A 12,635-nucleotide genomic window follows, 5' to 3' on the forward strand; every position below is an offset into this window, starting at 1 on the left:
TCACCCTAGATATCGCCGAAAGTGAGTAAGAAGTTTTTAGCTATCATGAGCGGAGATGTGGGGAGGGGAAAAGGCCCCCAGCGTCAATGGTGAAGCCGATCCTCAGCCTTTCAAGTCTATAGGCTGAAATAAATGAAAAATTGAATGGCAGAAAATGAATCGCCACTTCAAATTGCAGTGGACGGAAACGAATTCTATGAAACAATACTTAACATGATAAATACGTGGGATGAATATTCTGTCATATAATTACAAGAATATAATTTGTGTGTTGATAAATGATTTTCGATTTAACCACTTCGTTTACAAGCTATTGGTAACAAATGCCGATGACTCATCGAGCTTATATTACTTAGAACTCCTTAATACACTAAGACATAGTATATGAAGGCGTCTTAATATTACTGGAGAGAGCATGACGTCAGAGGTCTCCGCATTGGCAGCAGTGCTAAGACGCCTTCATATACCGTATTGTACTGTATTAAGGGGTTCTAGGCAGTGCTAAGGCGATTTGATAAGGATTATTAGTGGCTATATTATTATTATTAGTGACCCTTATTCTAGTGGCTATAGCACTGTCGATTAAGGTTGCACCTTATCAAGTCGCCTTAGGTAGTGCTAAGACGCCTTCATATACATATAGGGGTCTCGGCAGTGCTGAGAATGGTGTCCCCTACATCTTTCGTCGGAAGATCACATGACTCGGCGAAAACAAACACAATGCCCCGTTATTTTTTTGTGGCATCCACAGGAATTTAAAACAAATAATGAATATAAAATGAAAGCAATATTTTTAGCATCGATGAGATAATTCCAAAATTAATGAGATATAATTCCAGAATTAATGAAAGAAAATATTGTAGAATTAATAGAGATAATTTCATCATTGATAAAAAGTGATAATTCCAAAATTAAAGAGAATTTCAGCATTAGCGAAGGAGATAATAAAATTAATGGAAGAAAAAATTCTAGAATGAATGAAAGAAATAATTTCGAAATTATTTCTTTCAAAAATGGTTCAACTAAGATAACAACAATGTGTACAACAAATACTGAATTCAGTATTAATGAAAGAAACAAATCCAGAATTGATGAAAGCAATTATTCCAGAATTAATGAAAGAAATGATAATAAAGGAATTAATGAAGGAAAATTCAATTAAGAGAGATTCAAAGAATTGATGAGAACAAATTTTCAGCATTGACAAAAATTAGTTCCAGCAGTAATGAAATAAATGATTCCAGTATTAATGAAATGAGTAATTTAATCTTGTTCATCTTTACATGAGTTCGCTATCCTTTTTTTAATCTTTAAAACCCACTATTTAGAGACCGAACTGTACATTTCTATGGGCAAATGTATCATCCGTACAGGCATCACAGCCTCTGGATAATAAATATGTTTTTTTAAACTAATCTAAATCTCTGTATGTTGGGAACTTTGTTTTCACTGAGTCATGTGATTTCCTTGTATTTGATGTCTATGCCGTCGCGGCAGCTGGATGCTCCCTCCAGTAATATAAGGTCGATGAATGAACTCTATTTGATGAATCAGCGATAAATATGGTAACCTTGTCCTATCCTAACCACACATTAGAATAAAGAAAAGAAAAACAAGGGGGAAAAGCAGAAAAAAAAATGTCTGGCCACAGTGCCCTGACTAGGGGAAGATTTCAAAACATTAGTGCTACTGGCTGGCGAGTTAGCTACTCAGCTTTCAAACAGCATGGGACTGTGCCATTATCGCCCAGTTCCTGGTGGTTTATCTGTTCCCCCCTCCCACTATTAGCCCCTATAGTTGGGGTTCTATTGCAGTAGCAGCCCCAGCAATGTGCAGTCATCCTGGTGGACTTGCATCGCGGCCAGGGCCCAACTAGACACCTGATGAGCCCCAAGCGTGCATTTTGGCATCTCCCTCTGGTTCAGAACCCCAGACCCGCGTGCTCCCAGATCGTGGCAGAAGTTGGTTTTCAGGGATTTCCAAATTCAAGGTGCGAAAGCGAGCTTGATCTCAGTTGAAATGTCTCCCTACTGCAAAACAGTACAAATATTCAATCATCACACTTCACTCACAATTTGAAATATGGATGGTAGCACTAAAAATTTCCACAGCTTTACTCATGGCAGGGTGGAGCAGAGTCGATGAGCAGACAAAAATATTGAACTCAAAAACTCCTTACGCTCTTGATTGTAATTTTTGGCAGATCCGTAACTGCAGGAGGGCAGGTGGAAAATAAAAACACCACATATTTCATGACCTGCTCATTTTTGGAGTGTTGTAATTTTTTGAAACAAAACATAAATGAGCATATGCATTATTGATCATCAGATCAATCGAGACATATCTCCACCCATGAGCAGAGCAATGACGAAGAGGTTATATTGTGCCATAATATGGCACAGATGTACCTCATAGACTAATTATGGCTTTGAGATTTGAATGGCTTTCATTATTCTTTAACATTTACTTTTTTATATATTTTTTTAGATATCAAGCCTTCTTGATATCTAAAAATCTGAGTCAGTTCCATGTTTATAAATTGTTCAGTTTGTGAAACTTTGAGCCTAGCTCTAAAATTTTTAGCCCTAAAAATTTTAGCCATTTTTCGAATGTTTTATTAACCCTTTAAGCAGTTTTTAAAATTTTCTTGATCCACATTATAACTGTCATATTGGAAATAAAAGCCTTAAAGAACCCGAGATATTTCGGATTGATTTGAAATAAAGCAGATCAAGTCTAACGAGATGTCTCAGGATTGTTGTAAGGATTAGGAAAGAAAGATGCTCATTATAATTTGAATTTCTGGTAAGTTATAAAAGTACTTCATCAGCTAATAAGCAACACTTTCAAATTCCAGGTGTGCAGCTATTTCTCACAATTACTTAATGTACCACTACTTAACTGTACACAAACCGCCTTGCACACATTAAAAATAATCTGCAGAATTTCTAGCTACAACGAAATGGTATATGTTGTGTGGGTATGCACAGTAAAACCTCTCTTTTCCGGTCAACGGCGGAACAAAAAAAATTAATCTGTAAAAGAGGGATGACCGCATCTAAGGGGTGTTCCGATAAGAGAGTTTTACTGTATATGTGTGACTAAGGTATTTATGTTGTCAGAGTTTTGCTTGTTACGTATTCTCACAGGTGCAGCCATGTTTTGAAGTGAAAATGGATAAATGTTTGATTTTCCATATATCATAAGTACAGTAATGTTTTACCATGTTGAAGGTCTGCCTGCTCTGTGGAAATACTTTTCCAAATGATAGACAGGCTAGCATTCACGCCTCAAAGTTGAAAAACTGCAGAAAACCAACTTTAGCTAACCACCACTGTGCCACCAACAGGGTGTGAGCCCGGATCAATACTATGAGAGTCCAGCATAATGCCCACGTGACCACATAACAGCTAGCTATTTCTCACCATGAACTTCAAACCTGACATTTTTATATTCCCAATGTGTGTGATGTTAGGAAAACTGTTAGAAAGATGACAATTTTGGGGTAGGTCTTTATTTTTGCAAAAAAAATCTTGTGGTTTATATATCAATATCATTATCAAGAAAAAAAACATAACTGCATTCATCTATGAACATATTCCATCAATCATTTTCCCGTTTCACGCAATTCAGCAACTTGAGAACAAAAAATTCAGAATGGGTGTGATTTTATAGGCATGTTTTCCTCTATTATGTTAATATTAACAATGTGAATAATTATGTTTAAGTTTTGTACCACATTATATTGACATAGAAACTTTTGTTATGATGATATATTGAATAGCAGAACATTAAAATTTATGTCTGAGTGTTTTTGATACCATTGAATGTGAACAGCCTTATTTAAAAAATATTCTTTTTCTAGTTTTAGCTCTGAGCATACCTCTTCACCACTGCAAATTGCATCAACTTGAATCTGGTTCTCATTGTTTACGTTTAGGTAATTATAGTGCTCTTTTCCATAAAAATTTAAAAGTTTCTTCAGATAAATTGTGCTTTTGTTTTGGACAAAAAAATAAAAAACAAAAATAAGATAGCATTATTGTTGAGTTTTGAACAATCCTATCATAAATTATTATCAGTTGTGCTGTTTATGTTACTGTGAATTATTTTTTCAGATGTGAAGTTTGAATTGGTTGTTAATCTATTAAAAATTAGAGGGGTCTGTTGTACCTATAAACAAAATTCACATTTTAATTTTTCTCAGATGCTGGGAAACATATTATCACTTAGTAAAATACTCAAGTTATGCTCTAAACCTTTGTGAATGAAGTCACATTTTTTAATATCTAAAATTTTGAATATTGAATTTTTAAAAATTCTAAACTAAAAGGTACAACAACCTGATGTACATACATACACATCCAGATTTACCTGCAGACATAATGTCACAAAATGGTTAATCAATTCCTTTCCTCTAACAATCACAAGCACATAATTGCTGACCAATTTTGTATCTAAAAGAAAAAAATCAATTTAAAAACTCTCTTGCAGGTCCTATAATTTTTTTATAACTTTACATAGGTTAAGATTTTGATGACTTTAAAGTCAAAAATAAATTAATAAAACCCTGATAATAAACTATAACTATGACAAATAATCTTAAAAAAAATATGAGGGAAAGGAAAAAAAAGATATGCAATTTTTTTTATTTTGCCCTGCAAAAAAAGGTTAAAATTTTATATTTACTTACCCCGAGCCTTCCACAAGCCAGCTTTTTGTGAGCAACTGCCCATCACTAGTTTACATCGACTAGGAACCCCACCCCACATTCCCACCTATTTTCAAATTTTAAGACCCTAGCAAAAACTGTCCTTATAGGTACAGCAGTCTCCGCTATACAATATCTTGCATTATTATAAAGTGTTTTTATTTGAATTTATTTCACATCATATGCACTTACAAGAGAAATTAACTTGTAGAATATGGTTTTCCAATCAATACTGACCCAAAAAAATTACAATAATCACCGTGCGTAAGAAAATATTAGTATAGTTGTCAGTGAACTATATTAATATTTTCTGGTGTATAATCCAGTAATGCGAATTTTGTCATTTTGAGATAACAATGATATATCATCTGCAGTGGTGTTTAATGAGCAACAGGCCTACAATGGTACTATTCAATTATTACACTTAATGCATAGTTAGAAAAATTGATGGCAGCACTACAAATAACAGACATTACACTGAAACAAACTTCACAGAAGGTTCACTATATATACACACACATTCCAACATGTACCAATTCGTTAGAGGTTCAGCAGAGGGATATGAATGAAGTGCATGCCTGGTTTAATAGCAGTAGTGGTGTATAATCAGCATATGCATATTTCATTCCCCAATAATATAATTTAAATGAATGGAGTTAGTCAAGTTTCTATATCAGTTTTCCTATTTTCATCTATACACCACACATCTTTAATTTTTTTTTTACAAATCACTTTTAAAAATATTTACTATTTACAAACATTTACAAAAACTTTCCAACCGGAAATAGCATCCCCACTCTTCATATGGGAGGTTATCGATGCATTATTTCCAGCACAATTTCATTTATCATCTAGAGATGTTCCCTGGAAATAAAAACTTTTGTCTTGCTCTGTTCAACTAAATCTAGTAAAGACAATTGCAAACAATAATGTGAATTCCATGAATATTTGTTTTTCAATTCATTTTATTTCTTTTAATATGCTTGTACAGTGCAAACTTTTATTTTAACAGAGCAATAAAATTTATTTCAGATATAGTTTCTTTTTATTAAAAATACCAACAAAAAAATAAAACAAACAACTCGGAATAAATGTATCAAAAACTTCAATTAAGCCCCTCAATGTGTTTTATATGATGAATGAAAAAACAAAAAACATTAATGAACCAAAACATTTAAAAAAAATGCATATCTCTCATTATTTTTTACTTAAAAAAAATAAACATTCAAGACAGATGCAAATGAACCTTCAAGCGCTTCATGGTTTTGAACACTCTATAATTTCTCTGTATTTTGACTGCAGAAACTTCCCTCTGTCTCAAGAGCTTTGTAGTAGTGACTATGCGCTCACTAACAAGCTTGGGAAACATTTTTATGAATTCCATCCTCATTCCTTCACACATGTTTTGAAAAATGATAGAATCTTCTACACATCCCATGTTCAAACGAGTCAATCCAAGTAGAACATCCAAACAGTGAACTTTATTTCCCTCATATACATACAAATTCATAAATGCAATAGCCAAAGCATTTGGTCTGGCTACTCGTGTAGAACCAGGTAACTGTTCCAAGAGTTCAGGGAGTAATTTTAGATCCAAAAACTGCGTACATTGAGTGTCATAACAGTTCCATGTCAGGTAGAAATTTTCTATGTCTTCTTCAGAGAACACAGAATTCCACCATTTAACACTATATTCATAACTTTCTAACACGATAGCAATGAATATATTTACAAGAAGAATATGAGTGAGCATAAGAAAACTTATGACGTAAAAAGCAGCAATCCACTTATTACCACAATCCCCTTTATACTCTGCTGAAGTTACATTGCAAAAAGGAGGCCTTTTGCTAAGGTCTTCTATCACATTCTCGTAATAAGCTGCAGTTGTTAAACAAAACAGTATGATAGTAGCGTTTAATGGAGATTTGAAATTATACTCATTCATGTCCTTTACTCTTCCAAAAATATTCATTCCTATGACAGCATAAATGAATATCAGTACAATGAGAACAACCAGAAGACTTAGCAGAGATGACACAGACGTCAAGAATGCAGTCATCAAATTCTTATCGATACTCAAAAATGGAAAATACTTTAGAGTCTGGAATATTCGGAATGAGTAGAAAACAAATGTAGGAACCCAAGTCAGATTATGAACGAATAATTTCAATACAATACCTAAGTGAGGGAAAAAATTGTCAAAAATTTTTCGCATCAAAAATATACATACATACTAATGGAAATAATATGTTCATGGTCACATTAACTTGTCATGCCTATAGAACTTGTGATAGAGAAACAATTTTGGGATTTTGAGCTGAATATAACATAAGATAAATCATCTTCAACTGTGGCAGAAATGTTCATAGTATAGAGCACCAATCAGAAATATAACAAGAGACATTGCTTAATGTGATCAGGGAACTCTGGTTTTCTGATAACAATCGATATAGTATATATGCAGAGTGCTCAACAAACAGGGGTATGGTATATTACTAGTGAACCATTGATCCTAGAGGCAATCTTTCAATTAGAAAAAGTATCCAAATAACGCACGTAACACAGATATATAATTCATGTTGCAAGGGGTTGGTTATTAAGATTTAAAAAAAAATCAATTTTTTATATGGCCCCCTTGTCCTCCAACTTCCAATTAGAAAGCTGTTGCCACTGACTCCTGATGCCAAAAAAAAATCCATATTTTCAAGTGCAATATTCACAGAGACATTCAGATTCTAAAAATGGAGGAAAGTTGGGAAAAAAAAAGCATTAGATGCAGGTAATGGTCCACCCGAATTTAATGCTGTTTGAAAGAAAAAGAAAGAAAGAAAGGTAACAAAAGCAATTTTGTGCTAAAACAGCGTAGTATCAACCACAGATAATTTTTTTCTGTATCTCCTCACAATATATTACATTCTTTTTATCACAGATAGTCCAGTATGTCAACTCTTCCTTGATGCACAGCAAATTATGAAGAAAAAATGGAAGTTTTTAAAGATGACGATTCGAGACCACTCCAAAAAACACAGTGCAAAATGTGTAAATTACAGGGTCCAATATTAAACCAGTCAAAGTGAACCGGATGGTTTTACTGCATTGACCATTCTTTTTTAAAGGTATTTGTTTACATTTCACTGTTCAATGCCGCCATCATAGTTTTTGACAAATGAAGCAATTTTATTTGTAGCTCATTACAGAGCTTTGTAAACATTGTTTATGCCTCTGTATGGCCTAAACATACAGAAGATAACTGAATGCTATTGGGTAGCATCAGTCACAAAACCAGGAATAGGACTACGTATCCAACTGCTTTGTTATGAAAATGATTGTTTCACCTATACACAAAATATACACCATGATTTTGAATGATGATAGTCTATTCCGTGTTTTAACTTTGCAATGAAGGGGAAGCTACGGGTAAACCATACCACTCATTGCTATGGCAACAAAAGCCTCTTAACCAAGGCATCCATTCGCAGTCTCGGTAAGGTATGGCCAATTCTCGCCAATTTCACTGAGAAGAATATGTTACTCACTCATGTGAACAGTATACGTTGATGCCATTTGTTTTCACTACAGCTTCACTTATTGATGCGCGGCTGCTCATGGCTATTTTGGATGATTCTTATCAAGTTTTATTTACAGCAGGTATTCAAAAACCAAAAATATAGTATTGAGGAATGAAGAGAGCAGAGAACTTTTCAGCATGGTTATCTCCAGTGAAAGAACAACTGTCACATAAAAGAAGAAAAAATTGCCCAGCAAGCTTAAACGACTGTGGGTCCCTCTCGCTTATTTTATCTGAAGAGAGGGCATCTGAAGAAAAAGGTGGCCCCTGCTGTGGGTGGAAGATGATGTCCATGTGAGTGGAAGATGCATTACTCATGGCAACACTCTCTGTGATGAGCTATGGGAATTCAGAAACCATCCCTATCCCATGAACATGGGAAGAAATAAGTAATTTTTTAAAAAAGGAGGACTTGAAACCACAACCTACACCCATAAAGAGCCTCTCACAATGGTATCAGCATTCTTATTAAAGAGGAACATTTCCTGTAATCTATGAGTGAATATCTGAATTCATTGAAGCCTATTTTCGGGAGAAACAAAATTTGATTTGAATATTGATCTGGATGTAGGCCTATAGCTACATGCAAAACTGAGTGAAAAATTGTGTCATTATGGTATTATTTTTTAAATTCAAACAAATAAATATATTTATTTATTTAAATAAATAAATAAATAAATATATTTATTTATTTCAGGGAACTTATAGAGAGAGACAAGGAATATGAATTACCATTGTGCATGGCTTTCATTGATTTTGAGAAAGCGTTTGACTCTGCCTTCACATCTGTTGTTGTTGAAGCTCTAGATGTAATTGGGGTAGAAAAATCATCAATATCATCAAGAAAATTTATGACAAAGCAACTGCAACAATTCGTTTGGATAAAGGAAAAGCAAAGATTAAACACGGAAAAGGAGTCAGACATTGTGATACTATCTCACCAAAACTCTTTACAGCTGTTTTAGTAGTATTCAGAAAACTGGATTGGAATAAAAAAAAATTAAAATAAATGGAGAATTTCTCAACCATTTGCGTTTTGCAGATGACATTGTTATCATCAGCAGTAATCCAGATGAACTAGAAGAAATGATACAAGAATTGGCGAAGGCAAGTATTCAGGTGGGCTTGAAAATGAATCTGCAAAAGACTAAAGTTATGTTCAACCCCTTTGTGTTGAAGAGGACAATCTTGCTCAACAACACAGAGATAGAAGTAGAAAGCTATGTATACCTGGGACAAGAAATTACCATGGGCAATGGAATCATTAATGAAATAAACCGAAGGATCAGGATTGGATGGAGCACTTTTAGCAAAAACTGTGTAATTCTGAAGAGTCACATGCCATTATGCCTGAAAAGAAATTTTTTTTAACCAGTGTGTGCTACCAGCACTGACTTATCAAGCTGAAACATGGACACTTACAAGCAAGACGATACAAAGGCTACAGACAACACAAAGGAGCATGGAAAGATGTATGCTAGGCATCACAAGGAGAGACAGAAAACGAATCACCTGGATAAGGAACCACACAAAGGCATATGATATCATGGAAAGAATTGAAATGTATGAAATGGAAATGGGCTGGAAATATTGCAAGAAGAAAGGACAACAGATGGACCACAAGTATTCTAGATTGGTACCCCCGTGGTGTTAAACGTCCGAGAAGGCATCCCCATGCAAGATGAATTGAAGAGATCAGGAAAGTGGCAGGAGTCAACTGGATGGCTAAAGCATCAGACAGAGCAGAATGGAAAAATTTAAAGGAGACCTTCATCCACAAGTGGACTGAAAATGATTGATGATGATATATACACATGTAATTTTGTAACAAAAAAACATGACAGTGATATTGGCAGGGAAAGCTTCTAGGATATCATGCCAAAATGCTGTTGCGGTTGCTATGGATTTTTGATAATGGTAAGCAATATTTTTTTCTAATTTAAATATTTTAAATGAATAAACATTGAATCAAAACGATATTTTTTCAGTATTTTTTTGAAAATCATATAAAAAATTGAAAGTTTCTGTGCATAAATGATCATTATAAAACCTGATATATAAGAACTATATTCTGTGGCAAAAAGGAATACACTCTCTACCTTTCCCTTCACTGCAAAGTTAACCTGGAACAGACTATAGTTATTGTGCAAATGAAGTAGTGAATACAAAGTTATTTTTTCCATCCAGGCAGAAGTTTTAACGATTACTCAAAACATTGATGCAAAATGAGTTTTAGAGTCGTCAAGCTAAGCAAAAGAAAAATTAATAAACCAATTAGACCATATGCAACCCTCCCCAAATGACCTAAAAAAATATACAATTTCTGCTTTGGCAGAATCATTAATTGCAACCAACTACATTTTTATTATTTGTCAAATATTTCGATGATTCCCTCATTTAAAAAAAGTCAAATTTTGTTGAGAGGGTTTAATAGGAAAAGTAGGACATTTAACCATGAAGTAGAAGTGGGAGCCCTGAGTAAATTAAAAAAAATTCCTTATATGGTTCAACTCATATCTACAGATATTGTAAACACAGGAAAAATATTCCACTTGGATTAGTTACCAAATCTCAACTGCAGGACCTGTACAAGTCAGTATCAAGGGTGTGGTAGTTACATTTTTGTCTAAAACTGATGAATAACAGCTGCTAATTGGGATGAAGCATGGGCAAGCAGCAGCAACCAATTTTTGTTTGCATGCAAATCTGACTGAGGGCATCCCACAATCAGCTGGCAGTACTGATGTGTGTGAGCCTATTTATGTGTTTTGAAGTGGTTCTTTTATGAATGCACAGTATCTATTAAACTAGGCTGGGGAGTCACAGCGCAAGTGACAGAAATGTGAAAAACACTTCATTACACCCGTATAGAATGCTGCATTCACTGTTTGTCCTTCAGGAACAAATTAAATACAAATACAACACTGCAACAGGCAAAATGCCCAACGAGGTGGCTGAGAAAAAGATGCTCATAACAGATATGGATATCATATATTTAAAAAATACAGCAACCCAATGAAAAATGCAATTAAAAACAATATACATATATACATGATAAAATATTATACAATGCCCATAAAGAATAGTTATGGTTGTCTTATTCTAAGTATAGATAGCTTCTCGATTTACACCAACATGTTCATCATATTTCTTTTTAAACGTGCCAATTGTGTTAGAATTCACTACTTCCGGGGGTAAGCTATTCCATTTATTAACAAACCTATTAGAGAAAAATTCCCTGCGACACCAAAACCTCGCATTGTCCCTTATTAATCGATACTGATGTCCCCTTGTAAAAGCAGTCGATTGACGGTGGTCCATCCTATCCATCCCGTTGAAAAATTTTGAACACTTCGATCATATCTCCCCAACACCTGTGTTCATTCAATGTAAACATATGGAAAAAATGAAGTCTCTTTTCATAACTCAAGCAACTCCCTATCACTTTGATTCCTGATTACCCCCATTAGCTTCATGTCATCTGCGAATTTGCTAGCAATCCCATCAATACCCTGATCGAGTTTATCGATAAAAAGTGAAAAAGTATGGGGCCAAGGACACTTTCTTGAGGAACTCCCCTTGTGACGCCTGTCCAACCAGATAATTCCCTGTGTACCATAACTCGTTGTGACCCATCTCTTAACCATGATTCTATCTAATTAGACAAGTTGCCCCCTCCCCAATCTCGTGTAAACGCTTCAAGAATGAAGAATGAGAAATAGTCCCCTGTACGAAGTTTTTTAACAGCTGGCTAATGCAAATATATACTTGTATATTTAGGAAAGAGAAAATTCAACTGCCCCTGCAAGGAATCTAACCCACATCCTTTGACTTTCCAGGTTAACGCCCTAGACTACAAAGGCAATGAATATCTCTGAATAAGACGGTTCCTTTCAGTCCACACGAGCTCCAAGAAAAGATTGAGATATTTGTTGCCTTTGTAGCTTCTACTTGGGCTTTGCCAGTAACATATTTTGGTTTTATATTCAATTATTACATCAGCATTGATAGGAGGGGCGAGTTCCGATTTGATCACTTTTGATGACGAGGGGGGGGGGGGTGTTTGGATGATGCTTTCATCATCAGCCACCATTTATAAAAATATTCCTTATGGCATCTTACTCGGCGCGCCAAAAACGAGTAAAACCTTTTGCTAGTTTGCTAGTTTGTGGGCACCTGAACTACCATTTCCCCCTATTGATGTCGCCTACAGCCAATTTAGTGATCTCTAAATGTTTTGCGGATCCTTCAAGTGATAAAACCATTTTTGGAAAAATCATAATTTGAATGTAGTCAGGTGACTTAAGTGCTCTGCACCTGTGCTGCGCATCATACAATTGACCCGAGATATGTCGC

The 12,635-nt window shown here is 34.7% G+C and overlaps 1 protein-coding gene across 1 annotated transcript in view; it reads right to left on the minus strand.

Moving 5' to 3' along the window:
- Nucleotides 1-5,667: 5,667 nt before the first annotated feature.
- Nucleotides 5,668-12,635, minus strand: part of LOC149087121 (sodium channel protein 1 brain-like) — a 146,150-nt gene continuing 139,182 nt past the window's right edge. Inside the window, exon 25 of the mRNA XM_089231369.1 lies at nt 5,668-6,889. Coding sequence (XP_089087495.1) covers nt 5,937-6,889 — 953 coding nt within the window. The 3' untranslated portion in view covers nt 5,668-5,936. The remainder of the gene's footprint in view (nt 6,890-12,635) is intronic.

This window comes from Pholcus phalangioides, unplaced genomic scaffold, assembly GCF_987345545.1.
Source record: "Pholcus phalangioides strain wild (caught in Gottingen) unplaced genomic scaffold, Ppha-v1.0 ptg000004l_1, whole genome shotgun sequence".
In the NCBI taxonomy this organism is placed as follows: domain Eukaryota; kingdom Metazoa; phylum Arthropoda; class Arachnida; order Araneae; family Pholcidae; genus Pholcus; species Pholcus phalangioides.